Source organism: Mus pahari, chromosome 10 (assembly GCF_900095145.1).
Source record: "Mus pahari chromosome 10, PAHARI_EIJ_v1.1, whole genome shotgun sequence".
NCBI classification, from domain to species: domain Eukaryota; kingdom Metazoa; phylum Chordata; class Mammalia; order Rodentia; family Muridae; genus Mus; species Mus pahari.
In genome coordinates, this window is record NC_034599.1 from 60,565,194 (window position 1) to 60,581,707 (window position 16,514).

The window sequence follows — 16,514 nt, forward strand, 5'->3', positions numbered from 1 at the left end:
ATTTACTCATATATAATTCACTCGCAGAATCATTATTACTAGGAATAAAGTGACTGGGTTGAAAACAGGAGGTTACAGAGGGCACCAACACACACACACACACACTATACACATACTACATACACACACATACATATATACATACATACACTATTCACACATACACATACACTACACATATATACACACACTACACACATATACACGTACACACACATACATACACTGCACCCACACACACACTCACACACAACACACACACACACACACACACACACACACACACACAAGCAAATGAAAATAAATCTTTAAATAAAACCATACCCTGGCCAGGTGGTGGTGGCACACACCTTTAATCACAGATTAAATCTCAGGCGGATTTCTGAGTTCGAGGCCAGCCTGGTCTACAAAGTGAATTCCAGGACAGCCAGGGCTATACAGAGAAACCCTGTCTCGAAAACAAACAAACAAACAAAAAAGAGAAAAGTTCAAATCAGGGGCTGGAGAGATGGCTCAAGTTCAATTCCCAGCAACCACATGGTGGCTCACAACCATCTGTAAGGGGATATGATGCCCACTTCTGGTGTGTCTGAAGACAGTTATAGTATACTCGTAAAATAAATAATAAAAGAAAATAAAGAGAAAAGTTCAAATCAACTCTATAGGGATTACCTAATTTTAGAAAACGGACTGGGTTTCTCCTCTGGAAAAGCTACAGCAGACTTCTACAACAGGATCCTGAGGGGAGGGAAAGAGGGAGGGAGAAGGGGGAATTCCTCTTTGGCAAAGGAAGGAGGAAGACTTCAAGAGACTTATTGGAAGATTTGCAGGAGGGGAAAGTGTGGTAGAGGTATCTGAGGACATACAAGATTGATACCACCTGGAGATGCTGGAAGAACCTTGAAAACTCTGGGAAAGTGTAGCATTGCCTGACTCTTGCAGAAAGCAGGACCTGACCCCAAGCATTGGCACGAGTGTAGTGGCAATTCTCTGTTACCAATAAGTATAGTCAAGTACACCCAGGCCCAGGTCACAGTAGGGGTTCAATTACTTCCCAAATGGGTGAACGTTATCACTGGCAAAAAACCTCCGTGAGATGGCAAGTTGTCAGGGAGCCACAGCACAGCTCTCACGCATGATGGAGCTAACTCTATTTGGCAGGTCCGCACAGGGAAGTTCCCAGGGACTAAGTCACTGCCCAAGGTCAAGGTTCCTAACTGGTAAGGGGGCTGCGAACCAAGACTTTTCACGTGAACCGCCTCTGAGCGCGGCCTCACGCCCCAAATCCCACTACTAAGACTTTTAAGTTCCGTGCTTTAAGTCGGGGCAGTCGATCCCATCGGGAGACACCTGAGCCGAGCCCAATCCGCTCTCCTCTCAGCTATGGCTGCTCAAGAATTATCCGGGACTGCGGCTGGGATGCCTCAGTGCACATAAAGGAACTCATGGGCAGGGGCGCACGAAAGAACCCCAGAGCTCTGGCGCTCCGCAGGGCAGTCAGGGCCGTACTCTTCCAGAGCGACTTCAGGTAGGTGCGGGGCTTTTTACAGGCGGCTGGCAGGAGACGTCCTGGTCAGCATTTATTCGGCAAGGGGGAAAATCCGGCCCTGAGGCCGCGCCCCCGCCACCACTGGGTGGGAGTCTAGGCGACCCCGCCCTAGGCGTCAGTCGGCTCTTCCCTCCCCCCACCCCGGGGTTCGGAATTGGAGCGGAAAAAGAGCGAGCCGTGAGAAGTCTTAAAAGCGGGGTGGAGGTAACGAACGGAACCTTCTAGGTTAGTCGAGGTACCCCTTCCAGAAGTTGGAAACGATTGGGTTCCCTTCACCTCCTCTTTGAGTTGACGGAGGTTGAGAGGGTGAGGGAAGAGTTTGTATTCTAATCCTCACCAACTGGGCTGGAATCCTCAGGCCAGATAGGGGAAGTGATTTCCTCAAGGTCACTCAGCAAAAAAAAAAAAAAAAAAAAAAAAAAAAAAACCACCTCTCGGTGCCACGCTCAAGATCAGGTGTTTGCCGCCCTCCCCCTTCCCCGCCTTCACCCCCAGAACCCGGTCCCAGGCCGCTTCACGCGCGAAGAGAAGCGCTGACCCGGACCCGACAGCCGGAATTCGGGGCGAGCGGTGCGCTCGCGACAGCCTACACCTCCACATCTGGGCATGAAACCGGGAGCCCCGCCGCCGCCGCCGCCCTGGCTGGGGATGCAACGTGCGGGTCACCTCAAGCTCCACCCAAGCCCGCGCGGCTCCTTTAAGAAAAGTTCTCTGAAAGAGTTCATCCAAGTTTAAAAACTTGTCGGGGAGAAGGGAATGGTGGGGGGCAAGAGAGCCGAGTCCCGGAGAGAAAGGGAGGGGGGGGGTCGACCAAGGAAGCGGAGACGGGAAAACGCCGGAGCCGAGGAAGGCAGAGAGGCCGGAGCGTCGCGGCCGGGGCCGGGGCGAGCCCGCAGTGGGCTGCGGGGATTGGCTGCGCGTTCCCCCGGAGACCGCGCGCCGGCGAACCGTCTAGAGGTCCCCGGGGAGGGGGGGGGGGGGCCGGGGGGGGGCCGGGCCCCAGCTGAGGCCGGTTCCGGCGCCCGCCCCCTCCTCCGGCGCCCGCCCCCCGCCGCCGCGAGCGCACTCGCGGGCCGCACTGAAAAGCCGGAGGCGGCGGCCGCACGGGCTCCGCTCGCTCGGGATCCCGGTGCCTTGCCCCTCCGGACGCCTCCCGCACCCGCCAAACTTAATGTGACCAACCCCCTTTATCCTTTCTCCGTAGCCCGACGCGGCAGCAGCCGCTCTCCTCACCAGCCCGCACTCTTCCTCGGGGGCGCACGGCGAGCCGTGCCCCTGCACACCACGGGACCCACCGTCCCGCTCCCCTCTCCGCGTCCCCCCTCACCATGAGCAACTTGAAGCCGGACGTCGAGCACTGCACGGGCGCGGGCAGCGGCACGGGCCCCGGCGGCCCGCTGGAGGAGGAGGTGGGTGTGCGGCCGCGGGAGCCGGCGCGCGTGAGGTGCACGCGGGGCCGCGGGCGGCGCGAGGTCCTGCGGGCCACCGCTCCCGGCGCCTTCCCGCCGCTGCCCTTCGCCCTGGGGAGGAGCAGCCCGTGTCCGGCGGGCGGAGGCGTGCGGCCTGAACTGGCCCGGCGGGGCCGGCATTGTCTCCCCGCCCTCCGGGGCTCGAGGAGGGCGCGCGTCGGCCGCCAGCCGCGTGTCCCCGTGGTGGGCTCGCGGCGCCGCGGAGGTCCTACGCCCGCTGCCCTCGTTCCCCAAGCCGGGTCGGGCTTGCGCTTCTCCCGAGGCGCGCCTCCTGGGTGGCCTGGACCCCCGGCCGGACTGGAAGGAGCGGAGAGGGATTAGCCCGGTGGGTGCGGGCGGCTGGCTCACCCTCCAGCCTTTCCACCTCGCCCCCTCCCCGTGACCTTGGAGGCCTGGCCGGCTGCCCCGCGCCTAGGTTAGGGCTGTGGTCTCAATGGGCAGGCGGGCTTCCCGCCCTGTCTCAGAACTTGGGCTTCTTCAGAGAGGCGAGCCGGCAATTTAAAGTCAGAAAAGAGAGAAGTTAGGATCCTTGAGTAGTCTCTGTTCTCGCCCTTTGACCTAGTAGCCACGCCAGTACCCCCGGACTGGCCTGGGTGGGATCTTCGAAGGAGAGGTGACATAATCCTGTCCAACTACCCTCTGCTGAAAAGGGGGTTGTGAGACCGCGTCAAGGAATCACCAGTGCCTGTGGTTTTATCGCCTGGTGAGGACGACGCACTTGGGGGGGGGGCGGTATAAAACCTTTAAGGTAGCTTCGAGTGGAAGCTAGGCAGGCAGGCCGGCCCAACTACTATGGGTTCTAGACTCCTAGGGAGCTCTTTGACGTATGCTGTGTCACTCCAGGGCTGAGAGACCCTTCCTGCCCCTCCCTGGCATACTTTTGCCCAGGAAACCAAGGGTCAGTTATCCAGCCCTAGCGCCCTTCCCCTTGGTCTGGGGTAGAAACCGCAGAGGCCCCGATGTTTCTTACTGGTTGTGCTAATGAGTTGGTGCAGAATGACCCACTGTTGGGCTGGGCCAGCAAGAGATCTGCTACCAGCTTCAGTGCACCAGTGGCATGACATCTTGAGACATCTTGATAATCTAGGTTTGGATCCTGGAACAAGGAGGCAGGGAATTATATGCAATGATTCACTCAAACGATGGAAAACGGGGGTGGGGGTGGGGGGGGGAGCGACCGCTCCTGAGGTCTCTGCTAGTAGCTCTGGAGTGGTAGTTGGTCTTGGTTTCTGTTGGCTTTGACCTCTTTGAACCTTTGGGGTCCTTCACCCCATCCTGATGTACATGATTTTTAGAATCTCCTCTGAGAGTTGGGAGTGAAGAGTGTGTTGTTTGCTGTTGTGTGATCTCTGCTTGTTTTCCCACCCCCTTGTGCTGAAGTTGGGGGGAGGGCAAGTGCTTCCTGAAGCTGTTCCAGGACCTCCAAATTCTGCATCTATTAAAAAGGTTGACCCTCAGCAGGGACTTAACACTTTATGAAAGGCTGACCAGATCCTCAGACCTGTTCTGTCTGGGGGGTGGGAACTAGCCATATGGCCACAGGGAAGAGTTGGAAAAAGTGTGTGGGGCCTTGGCTACTTTTAAAAGTTGTCTTTCTGGGAGAGAGGGCAGGGTATTCAAAAAGTAGAGCCACTGCTCTTTCCCCTAAGGACTGGTGATAGACCTTGGTGATTCATAGAGTTCCGAGTGGTACACAGAGAGAGACATGGGCTTGAATTTAGTATTTAGCAGAGTTCTAAGCATGTAAGTTCTAGGTCCTTATTTATTTGGGTAACATGTACACTAAAATAAGAAAACAAGATAGATTAGCATGGGCTCTGTTAAAGGTGACACAAAAACTTAAGAAGCTTTTCGTATTGAAAGATAAAATAGAACTTGTAAAATAACTAACCGGGTATTTGCTACCAAGCTTGACTGTCTGATCTGTGGAATCCACATGGTCCTGAGAGGGGGTGGGGAGAGAGAGAAAGAGAGAGAGAGAGAGAGATAGAGAGAGAGAGAGAGAGAGAGAGAGAGAGAGAGAGAGAGAGAGAGAGAGAGAGAGAAAAGAAAAACACTAATTCTTGGAAGTTGTCCTTTAGTCCCCACAGTGCACCCTGGCACTCATTCTCCACCAGGACGACCACATAAAAACAAATTAAAATTTAGTTGAAAGTGGAAAACTGAGGGCATGGGGATCTCCCCATGTCTGCTCTTGTTTGGTGGGAATTGGAGTCGCTTCCCTCAACAGTGTTTTGATCAATAGCCCAAGAATTCTCAGCTCCATTTCTTTCTGGTTGCTTGGCTGGAGCTTGTCTCCTTTAGTTTAGGTGGTCTCAGGCAGTCAGTTTTACAATCTCTAAGCACCGTCATCCAGAAAATACTGTTAGCATTGGTGATTTGCTGCTGTGGCCAAGGCTGGCCCTTCCCAATCATCTATTGATTAGCTATAAGGAGTCTAGAGAAGTAAAGGCTACAGTCTACCTTTAACAACTCAATTCCTAAGAATACCAGGTTGCAGGAGAAAGATGTGTTTTCTTGGTTCTAGGAGGACTGAATCCCTGCATCTACTTGAACTGCTTTGTATAATCAATCAGGTTTCCTTGCTTGCCTTCTGCTCTCACCAGGAGGGTTTGTCCGTATTATGAATCTCAGGTTCCTTCTCTGGAATATAGATGAAAGGATTGCAGGCAGGGATGGGGAGTGAGGAGGACTTGCCTGGCAGTGGTGGTGTGTCTACCATAGTGACACTAGGAAGTTAGAGGTTAGCTCTCCCTGAGATGGGGGTGAGTAGAGTAGGAGGCTGTTAGTGTGGAAAAGATGTTCCAAAATGTAAGGCAGACATCAAAGGGCGACTTCCGAGACAGAGGCAGAAGGATCCTAGGTTCAAGGCTAGCTTGGCTCCATAGAGTGAGATCTTGTTTCAAAAACTTTGCTTTTGAAGGGAACAGGGTTGTTGTGGATTATGGGGCCTCGTTGTTTATTTGGATAGCTACTAGTAGTTTGCTATGTGGAGAAATAACAAAAGCCAAAGCCACATTATGAAAGGCCCAACAGCATGTGAAATAGAGAGGAAATTGCCATTTTCTTGCACTTGAGGAGATGTGTTAAAAGCCTTGATAAGCCTTTGAAGAAGACAGTGGGAATTAAGGGAAAAGCGGAAGTTCTTGTTTAGTTGAAGGCTATACCCTCCTCCAGGTGGGTCTTGATGGAGCACCAGATGATTTAACATAGACCCTGAAAATCCTGCTTAGATTCTAGTGATTCTTCTAGGGCTGAGGCAGTGTCTCTGGAGAGCAGTGTGTGGTGTTTATTTATTGAGAGGGTCTTGCTACAAGGCATAGGCTGGCTTGGATTGCAAGCCTGTCTTGAAACTATGTAGCTTAGTTTTACCATGACTTCAAATTCTTGATCCTCCTGCCTCAGCCTTCTGAACATTAACTTTACTGTATTATTGGGATTACAGATGTGTGCTACTATTCAATGTTACTTAAAGCTACTTTATTGCAGTATGATTGACACTGATAAAGCTACATTTATTCAACATGTAATTTGAAGAGTTTGGACACTTGGCTGTAGTTACTTTTTGTATTGGTTTTGGTGCTAAGGATTAATCCCCAAGCCATCACTGATGCTAACTAAGCAAGCAAGTGGTCTTGACTGAGTTGAGTCCCAGCCCCTACAGTAATTTTCTTTTTAGAGCCCTAGTTTGCTTAGAACTTGGTCAGCCTCTGCTTCCCAGGTGCTGGGATTAACCTACAGTAATTTTTAATTAGGAAGCATCCTGAGGTCATTGAAGTGTGGTATTTGGATCCCTGAGTTAAAGGTATAAGTTTCTAAGACTGAGAGAAGCTAGTTATTTAGTTAGTTTTTAAGACAGGGCCTCACTACCTAGCCCTGGATGACCTGAAACGTAACAGAGTTAGTTCCTCTTCCTTCTATTTTCCTAATGCTGGGATTAAAGGCATGTGTCATCATTCCCAGCTTGTTTTTTGTTTTTTGTTTTTGTTTTTCTTTTTGTTTTTCGAGGCAGGGTTTCTCTGTAAAGCCCTGGCTGTCCTGGAACTCACTTTGTAGACCAGGCTGGCCTCGAACTCAGAAATCCGCCTGCCTCTGCCTCCCGAGTGCTGGGATTAAAGGCGTGCGCCACCACGCCCGGCCATTCCCAGCTTGTAAAGAAGTTTTTCTGTTAACCTAATTGTAAAGTATAGAAAGTCAGGAGTAATGGTAGCCAATCCATCTATATTTGGACCTATGACTGTTAGCTTTCCTTCCCAGAGTAGCACCTCTGAGAAGTTAAGAGCTTAAATCTTCTCTCTGAGGTATGGATAAGTAGGATGATATTAGGCCTACAGTGATGGACAGGCCAAGGTTAGTGTAAATGAATGCAAAGAAATTCTAGAGAACAGTGTATGATGTGGGCATCTTCCCTTCCTTTTTTTTTTTTTTTTTTGGTTTTTCAAGACAGGGTTTCTCTGTGTAGCCCTGGATGTCCTGGAACTCAACTCACTCTGTAGACCAGGCTGGCCTCGAACTCAGAAATCCTCCTGCCTCTGCCTCCCGAGTGCTGGGATTAAAGGTGTGCACCACCACGCCCGGCCTTCCTTTTTTTTTAACACCCCCCCCCCCTTGAAATTTTAGTTTTTAGTTATGTCCAGTATATGTCAGTGTATGTAGGCCAGAAGAAAGCATCATGTTCTCTGGAACTTAAATTACTGGTGGACTCTGGTACCTAATTGAACTTAGGTACCATGCAAGTTCAGTAAGGGCTCTTAACTACCAAACCATCTCTCCAACCCCCACCCCCCCCTTTCCCTTTTTTTTCCCCCTGACATCAGACACATTTTGAAGATGAGTGGGGATGGTCATGCCTGTGATTCTAGCTCTAAAGAGGTTGAGACAGAAAGACTGTCTTAAGTTCAAGGCCATTCTGACTTACATAGGGATCTTAAGCCAAAGCTACAGAACAAGAACCTACCTCAATACACACATCAAACCAACCAACCAAAGCTGGATGTGGTGTTGCATGCTTCAAATCCCAGCATTTGGGAAGGAGCAGGAGGGATGGGAGTTCAAGGTCATTAGCTATATTTTAAGTCTTGCTATGAAGAGACACCGAAACCAAGGCAACTTTTTTGTTTGTTTGTTTTGTTTGTTTTGTTTTTCGAGACAGTCTCTGTGTGTAGCCCTGGCTGTCTTGGAACTCACTCTGTAGAACAGGCTGGCCTCCAACTCAGAGATCTGCCTGCCTCTGCATTCCAAGTGCTGGGATTAAAGGCATGTGCCATCACTGCCCGGCCAAGGCACCTCTTACAAAAGAAAAAATAAAGCATTTTAATAAGGGGTTTGTTTACAGTTTCTGGGGTTTAGTCCATTATGATAGTGGGAAGCATGGCAGCAGTCATGGCGCTAAAAAAATAATTAAGAGCTACATCCTGATCTGAAGGTAGAGCATAGACACTAACTAAGCTGTGTGGGCTTTTGAAACCCCAGAGCTCACCCCCAGTGACACACTTCCTCCAACAAGGCCACACCTCCTAATCCTTTTAAATAGTGTCACTTCCTGGTGACTAAGTATTCAAATCTATGAGCCTATGGGAACCATTCTTATTCAAACCACTACAGCTGGATTACTCTGGGCTATTTGAAGAGACCTTTTCTCCCCAAAAAAGGCTGGGGATATTTTGTTGCACATCTTTAATCCTAGCATTTGGGAGGCAGAGGCAGGCAGTCTAATTTACATTGTGAGTTCCAGGCCAACCAGGGCTAAAAAGAAAGAGAGAGGAAAAAAAAAAACCACAGAAAAACATAACAAAACAACTATCCACCCTCAAACACCAACATAAACCTACACACATCTGAAACAACATGGAACATCTTGGTGCTTGGAACATCTTGGTGCTTGTCGGCAAGCTTTTCAATATGAGGGAAGGAAGTCAGTTCTGTCTTCTAGGAACTTACATGGAAGCATGGCCCAGGCAAATGGATCCAGGAAGATTCTGTGAGGAGGTCAGTCTCCTCCATTCGCTAGGGGTTGTTATGGAAGTGTCTTGTCTTCTCTGCTCAGATGAAGAGGCTGGATTGGTAATAGTAATAAGTAAACCTGACTGTAGTGTATGTCTTGGACATTGTGTGGAGTACCCCTCTATCTTAATTCCTCCTCTGATAGTAGCTAGCACTGCAGAGTCCTTACATTAAGCCAGAGACCAGAGGCTTGCTTTCACCGGGCTAGAGTCAGTGCTTAACCACATACTGCATGTACCTCTCTGTTTTACATTACGGTTGGTGTGATGTGGTAGTGTGGAAAGGAAAAAATGTCTGTAATCAGTTGCTGGTGTTCCTGGTACTGGTGGTCAAACCTGCTTTGTGCTTGCTATCCAAATATTCTACATCCCAGGTTCTACACATGCAGCCAGAGAAAAGGAATATACTTTTGATTTGAGACAGGGTCCTTGACTTAATACTAGAACTTGCTAAGTAGACCAGGTTAGACCAGGTCAGCCTCAAACTCACAGAGATCTGCCTGCCAATGCCTGAGTACTGGGATTAAAGTTTAAGCATGACCAGCTGCAACCAAAAAATTTGAGGGTCCCCAGAGTAGAGGAACCTAGTGGTTGAGTCAGGTCATCTGTTTTAGGCTGGTGGCAACCTCAGACATGGCAGTAGATGATGAGTAATCACCTCCAGCCAAAAGCTTTATTTTATCATACTCGTTTAGAATTGCCATTGTCTGGGAATTACGAAAATGACTCAGTTATATTTTTAAGTTCTCTACGGGAGTCTTAACCCTTAGTCATCTATGAAGGGGCCAATTGTTTTCATACACCATTGCCACAGACCACTGTGAGCATCTTAATTAAAGAAATGAATAGTCTTGCCCTCAAGTGACTACTGCCATTCTAGAGACATTTTCTTGGAACTCTTTATCTCTTCTTTCTCTATATGTAGGCATCCTGGTTGGTTTGCGCCACAGAGTCAGCTGTTAAATCTCATTCAGTGTTTGGACACGATGTTCACCCTTCCACCTTCTGGATTGGCATTGCAAAATTCCGTATTAGAGTCACAGCAGAGGCTGAGGGGGTTGTCTTTGTTTTAAGCCATTTATCCCACTGGGTCCTGGACAGATGGAGAGGAGGGAGAGTCAGTCCCTGGTTCAGGGCTATCCAGAACTGAGCTAAATTGCTGTGTGGTAGCATGACCTGTCTGATTTTATTCTGTTAGTCATATATAGGCAGTAGCCACATTGAGCTCCATGTCAGCTCTCTATGATCTAACTGTGTCCCTTGCCTTATGAATGCTTGGTCACCAGGGAGTAGAACTCTTTGATTGGATTAAAAGGATTTGGAGATACAAGGCTTTACTGGAGGGTGTGTCACTGGGGGTAGACTTTGAGGTTTTCAAAAGCTCATCGCCAGGCCAGTGTTTGTCTTTTGTAACCTGTGGATCGGGATGTATCGCTCAGCTACTGCCCCAGTGCCATGCGTGCTGCCTGCTCCTGCCATGGTGGACTAGACCTCTGAAACTGTAAGCAAGCTCCCCATGAAATGTTTCCTTTTGTAAGAGTTCCCTTGGTCATGGTGTCTCTTCACAGAAATAGAACACTGACTAAGACACCAGGCATGAATGGAAGGCAAGTGATAGATCATGATAGCCCATCACAGCAGCAATGAGAATGGGGTGGGGGAGGTGGTCTTGTGAGACTTTAATGTTGGGAATGCCCAGGAAGCCTTGCCTCTGGGTGTGGCTTCTGATTTTGCCTGGAGCCACAGGGCCATCACATCTGTCTCCTGCATCCTGCTGTAGCACCAACTCGGAGAACTGCGTGGCACTTCTTGTCAGCTTTAGTTTTCTAAATGAGGCATAGGTCAGTGCACATGACAGGCTTTGAATGATTGTGTTCATAAAACATGAAGCCTTCTCCTGGGGCTAGGAACAGCTCAGAGGATGAAGCCTGAAGCCTTACTCAGTACTTTATATATAACCAGCTCTGTTTCTCCCCTTAGTTAACTTGTTATCACCCTAGCTGGGGATGGTCCCCAGTCTCTGCTCTTGTCATTCCTATGCATAGTTAATACTTCAGGGTGTATTTTACAGCCTTGAGGGGAAGAGCCCCAAACTCTCCAAGCAGCTTGAACTTTACCTTCAGCTCTTGTCTACAGGTGATCTAGTCCCAGAACAGGCTTGTCTGTAAAAACTGGGAGACCATACCAGTTTCACCTGCTACACCAAAAGGAATGTCAAGCGTACGGAGCCAGTGATTGGTTCATTTGAATGAGTGTAACTACAAAGCGTGGTTTGGAATACAATCTTACAGCCGACCTCTGATGACATGTAATTGGGGGCTGGTGTTTGCTGGGCAGTCACAACAATGGGACAGACACTGAGGTCTGGGCTTTCTACCCAGTCTGATTTAGTGATTTTTTTTTTTTAAAAGATTTATTTATTTATTTATTTATTTATTATATGTAAGTACACTGTAGCTGTCTTCAGACATACCAGAAGAGGGTGTCAGGTCTTGTTAAGGATGGTTGTGAACCACCATGTGGTTGCTGGGATTTGAACTCTGGACCTTTGGAAGAGCAGTCGGGTGCTCTTACCCACTGAGCCATCTCACCAGNGATGGTTGTGAACCACCATGTGGTTGCTGGGATTTGAACTCTGGACCTTTGGAAGAGCAGTCGGGTGCTCTTACCCACTGAGCCATCTCACCAGCCCCTGATTTAGTGATTTTTGAACTTTGAAGTGATCCAAAGTGAGTTTTGGAATAAGGTGTCATGTGATCAAGAACTGCCTAGAAGATCACATGGTTGGTGTGCTAAGGAGCCATTGAGCCACTCCAGAGCTCCATAGAAAGCAGGGGAAGCCACCCTCAGAGCACTGGACTCCAGGGAGCCCGTGTCTCTAGGTTCATAGCCACGGGGCTGCTTGCTCTTTCCCTGTGCCCTTGATCAGTGCCTTATAAGTCCTGGGTCTGCAGGCCATGTTGCTAACATTCCATCCACCCCGCGTCAAGTGGCCCTATGCAGAGCTTCTTTCCCTGGGAGGAGTGAGAGTTAACTTGCTGTGCCAAGCCCAAGCCTAGGACTTAAACAGAATCCTACTTCACCCTTGAGCACACCAAAGAAAAAATGGCCACTGAGGTCAGACTGGCTGCCCTGAGGTTTCTACCTGGCAACTCTCAGCACTGGTCCAGTAGTGACCCTCATAGCCTAGGCCCAAGGTGGCCTAAAGGCACACTGGCCACTCACAGGTTTGTCCCTTTATATGCTACCCTTTGCTTTCTTGTGGGCACTGGGGCTCTCAGGAGAGGGATAAAGAACATTGCTTACGTCTTACCCTGAGTAGTTTCTGTTTTGAGACAGAATCTCTGTCTGGGTAAACCCAGCTGTCCTGGAACTCACTCTATAGATCAGGCTGGCCCGGGTACTGGGATTAAAGGTGCGTGCCACCACACCTGGCCCTTACTCTGAGTCTTAATTACCTTCCCTTCTCCCTTTATAAAAGGAGTCCAGGCAAGTGGTTTTTTTTTTCTTTATGGCTACACTTACTGCCTTTTTTGCAGTGCGTATACAGAGAAAGTCTGGTAACATGAGTCCAGTAGTGCATATCTGTCATTCTAGTTGTTTTGAGAGGTTCAGCGCCTTCCTAGAACAAATGGTGACAGACCATCTAGAAAGGAAGAAGGAAAGGAAAAGTTTGGGTGTTTAGGAGGTTTGGGCGTGAGGGAGCTGTTCTTTATTACAGCGGAGACAGGAGGGAAGGCCTGCAGTGCCTGTTCCAGTGGGTGATGGGGCCTGAGACTTCACCCTAGGCCTCCTGATAACTCTGTAAGGCTTTTCCTTGTATTTCTCTAAGTCTTGTTGGCAGTTGCCTTCTGATCAGGAGGTGAAGCCTGAATCCAGTTTCTTGCTTCAGTGGAGTTTCCCTTATGGTGATGGCTTCACGTCCCAGGATTATAGCATCTCTATAGGATGTTAAGCATCTTTGTGTCAGGAAGACTTTATGTGTGGACTGAAGGGGTGTGCATATGTGTTCCATCAGTTGACTAACACCTATCCAGAAACAGTGAAGACAGGGCTACTTCCCTAGAGGGCAGAGGTGGCAGTTTTCCGTTTTACCTCCCACCTCATCTGTTTGTGTGTGAGACAGAGTGTGACTATGTGGGTCTGTCTGGCTTAGAACCTTCTATGTAGACCTATGTATGTCCTGTAACTCTGCCTCCCCACTGCTGGGATCAAAGGTTCTACCAGGCCCAGCTTTGGACTGTCTTCCAGAACTTCAGTTGAGTCTCATATTCTCGTGACTATTCTCTTGCCTCAGCTTCCAGAGTGTTGGTATTACACGTGTGAGCCACCATGGCATAAAACTGATGCTGTTTAGGACTAACCACAGCATCCCCTTACCCACTCTAGTGTTCCCCAAGGTCCTGTTTCTTTCTCCTTTGGTAACCTGGGTTAGAGCCGGGTGCCTAAGGCTGCTTCACATTGGGGTCTAAGCAGACTGGCATGGTAAGATCAAGATCTGGAAATAGACATCGACTTAGGAGCCAAGCACTTGGGGACCTTAAAGCTACTTTTTTACTTGTGCAGTGGCTGCTGACAGCTCACTGGACCCCTGGGTCCTGGTTTTCTCATCTAAAAATACAGTATCTTCCAGCTCAGAAATTCTTTATTTAGGCTACTACTGAGAACTCAAGAGTGGGGGAAGGATGTGGGAAGGGCTTACAGGAGTCTTGTTTTTCCCAGTTTGGATTTCCCTCCTCTCCCCTCCCCCTCCTAAGTAGTGTTTTCCATCCAGATGACTCCGGGAGCCCTAGCTCCAGCCGTGAGTAGGCGGGACTTGAGTGAGAGTTACTTGAACATTGATGAAATGGATGGTTAGGCTGCAGTCCCTTTCCAGTTCGAATTCTAACTTTAAGAGATGCTAAAAGACTTCTGGAGATAGCTCAGTAGGGGAGCATTTGGCTAGCCTGGACAAAGCCTTGGGTTAATCTCTAGGACTGCAAATAGAACACACCAAACAAAAGCAAAACAAGATTTACAGAATTAATTTTTTTCTTTTTCCCTTTTCAAAAACTGTCTTTCGGTTTTTACTTATTTGTAGGGGGTGGTGGGGGAGTCTCAAACGTGTGAGACAACCGGCTGGGAGCCACTTGCCTTTCTTTGGTGAAGGGAGATTTGATTTCTATTGTTTCTATGTCACTACACCTATAGGCCAGCTATCCCACAAGGTTTAGGGCCGTTTTCCTGTCTCGTGATATACAGTTCTGGATTCTGGAGTTTGAATTTAGATCACTAAGCATGCGCACTGTCACGAAGCCATCTTCTAGACCCTCTTGTCGGTTTGGATTCTTGAGACAGCAGTGTCTCGTTGTAGTCCCGATTCTTTGCCTCAAGAACTGAGATTGACAGTGTAGTAGTGCACTAGCCCCTTTTCTTTCTTGGTTCTATTTCTTTTGTTGGATATTTTTATTGCCAAAAGTCAAAGTTTTCCAGTGCATACCTTCTCCCTGAGTCCCATCCTGTTGGCAAAGATCTATGGCAGGGCAGACTACTGCCTCAAGTGGGTTGGTGGGGTTTTTGAGGTCCAGGGCAGCCCTGGTGTTCTTTAGCAATATTTCTAGGGAAACAATCTACACAGAGATCCCTTGAGTCCCAGGTCCTGTCTTGGCTCCTCTATGGCTGGAGTTTGAAGAGTTGTCCTTCAGAGTTAAAGAGTAAGAGGGTTTAATGACCGTGGGTGTCACATAGTTGTTGAAAGCAATGTTTACCCTTTCCGTCGATAATAAAATCTGGCATTTATGGAGTCCATTCTCTTCGCCACAGTAATCGAGCAGCAGGTGTTTAATGCTTGGTATTAAGGAGGTCTTTATGGGTGTAAAAAGTTGTGTAGAGTAGAAACTGAACATAGCGGTACAGTTGGGAGGTGGAAGCAGGCGGTCAGGTGATGTGTTTATAAAAAGATAAAGAGGTATAAGAATATGTTCTATGGGGGCGTGGTGAGGTATGGGAGAGACGGGCGGCATCCCTGTCCCCTGAGGGACCAGCCATGCGACATGGGGAGGGGAGTTAAGAGGGTAGAAGAGACAGAGAAAGGCAGAGAGAGAGTGTGGAGATGTAGAATAGAGGCTGGCCATGAGGAAGTGGGGGGAGGAATGGAGGGAGAGGGGGAGCTAGAGAGCAAGGAGGGGGCAAGCAGCCACTTTTATAGTGGGTCAGGCCTATCTGGCTGTTGTCAGGTAACTGTGGAGTGGGGGGGTTTAGACAGAATGCAACATCAGGAATTCAAGGTCATCGTCAGCCACGTGGGGAGGTGGAGCCCAATTTGAAGTCCATGAGACTCCATCTCAGAAAACAAAAAGAAAAATAAGGCTGGGATATTTCTCCCAATCCTGAACAATGTCTCACTGAGACTTAGCTGTCTCACTTTTACTGGAGACACAGACTTAGTGAGCCACTGGATCCCTATCTCGGTTTTCTAATGAAGAGGACCTCCCCACCTCCCATTTTAGGACTCTCTCTGTGATCTAAGAGGAGGAAGTCTGAGCAGTTGCTGTTTGAGCCATGACCTTTAGGCGGCCTTCAGCATCTGCCTGACCATGCCATACCTAGAAGCACACTAGTGCTTTGTTACTGAAAGCTTGTTTAGTCTTTTTTTTTTTTTTTTTTAAGATTTATTTATTATTATAATTGGAAGAACAGTCAGTGCTCTTAGCCATTGAGCCATCTCACTGCCCCCCCTTTTAAAAAAATTTATTTATTTATTTATCTATTTATTTATTTATTTTGGTTTTTTGAGACAGGGTTTCTTGGTTTAGCCCTGGCCATCCTGGAACTCACTCTGTAGACCAGGCTGGCCTCGAACTCAGAAATCTGTTTGCCTCTGCCTCCCAAGTGCTGGGATTAAAGGCAAAAGCCACCACCATCTGGCTTTTTCTTTTTAAAAGATGTGTTTATGCATGAATATGGGTGCTTTGTCTGAATGTACATTTGCATTTGCAGACTAGAAGAAGGTACAGATTCCCTTGGAACTACAGCTATAGACAATAGTGAGCCACCCTGTGGGTGTTGTGAATTGAACTGGGGACCTCTGGAAGAATGGTCAATGAGTGGTCTTAACTGTGGAGCCATCTCTCTAGCCCCTTTTGTCTCTTTGAACAACTGTGAGTTTATTTGAAGGAAGATTTTCACTGACCCTTAGATGCGAATGTACTCAATAGAGCCCTTCCTATTTTTCTTCAGAAAGTGAACTGTGGCCAGACTTAGAGGTGCACACCTGTAATATGGTATTTCGGAAATCGAGGCAAGAAGATCCACCAGAATTTAGATGTATGATATCCTGTCACGAAAACAAAACAACAACTTGACTTCTGGCCAGAATAGCTACTACATACAACATGAAGAAGACACCTATCCCATGGCATTAGACAGTGTGGTCAAGAATCTTCCTTTAGGGGGCTGGAGAGATGGCTCAGTGGTTAAGAGCACTGACTGCTCTTCCAGAGGTCCTGAGTTCAA

The 16,514-nt window shown here is 48.6% G+C and overlaps 1 protein-coding gene across 2 annotated transcripts in view; it reads left to right on the forward strand.

Annotated features, from left to right (window-relative positions):
* Window positions 1–1,236: 1,236 nt before the first annotated feature.
* The window catches only part of Rbpms2 (RNA binding protein, mRNA processing factor 2), a 32,671-nt gene continuing 17,393 nt past the window's right edge, over window positions 1,237–16,514 (forward strand). The window contains exons 1-2 of one of the 2 annotated variants that reach the window (XM_029543742.1): window positions 1,237–1,528; window positions 2,754–2,958. In XM_029543742.1, coding sequence (XP_029399602.1) covers window positions 1,446–1,528; window positions 2,754–2,958 — 288 coding nt within the window. In that variant the 5' untranslated portion in view covers window positions 1,237–1,445. Of the gene's footprint in view, window positions 1,529–1,763; window positions 1,775–2,753; window positions 2,959–16,514 lie in introns of those variants that run through there. The other variant, XM_021207330.2, reaches the window with a different exon arrangement.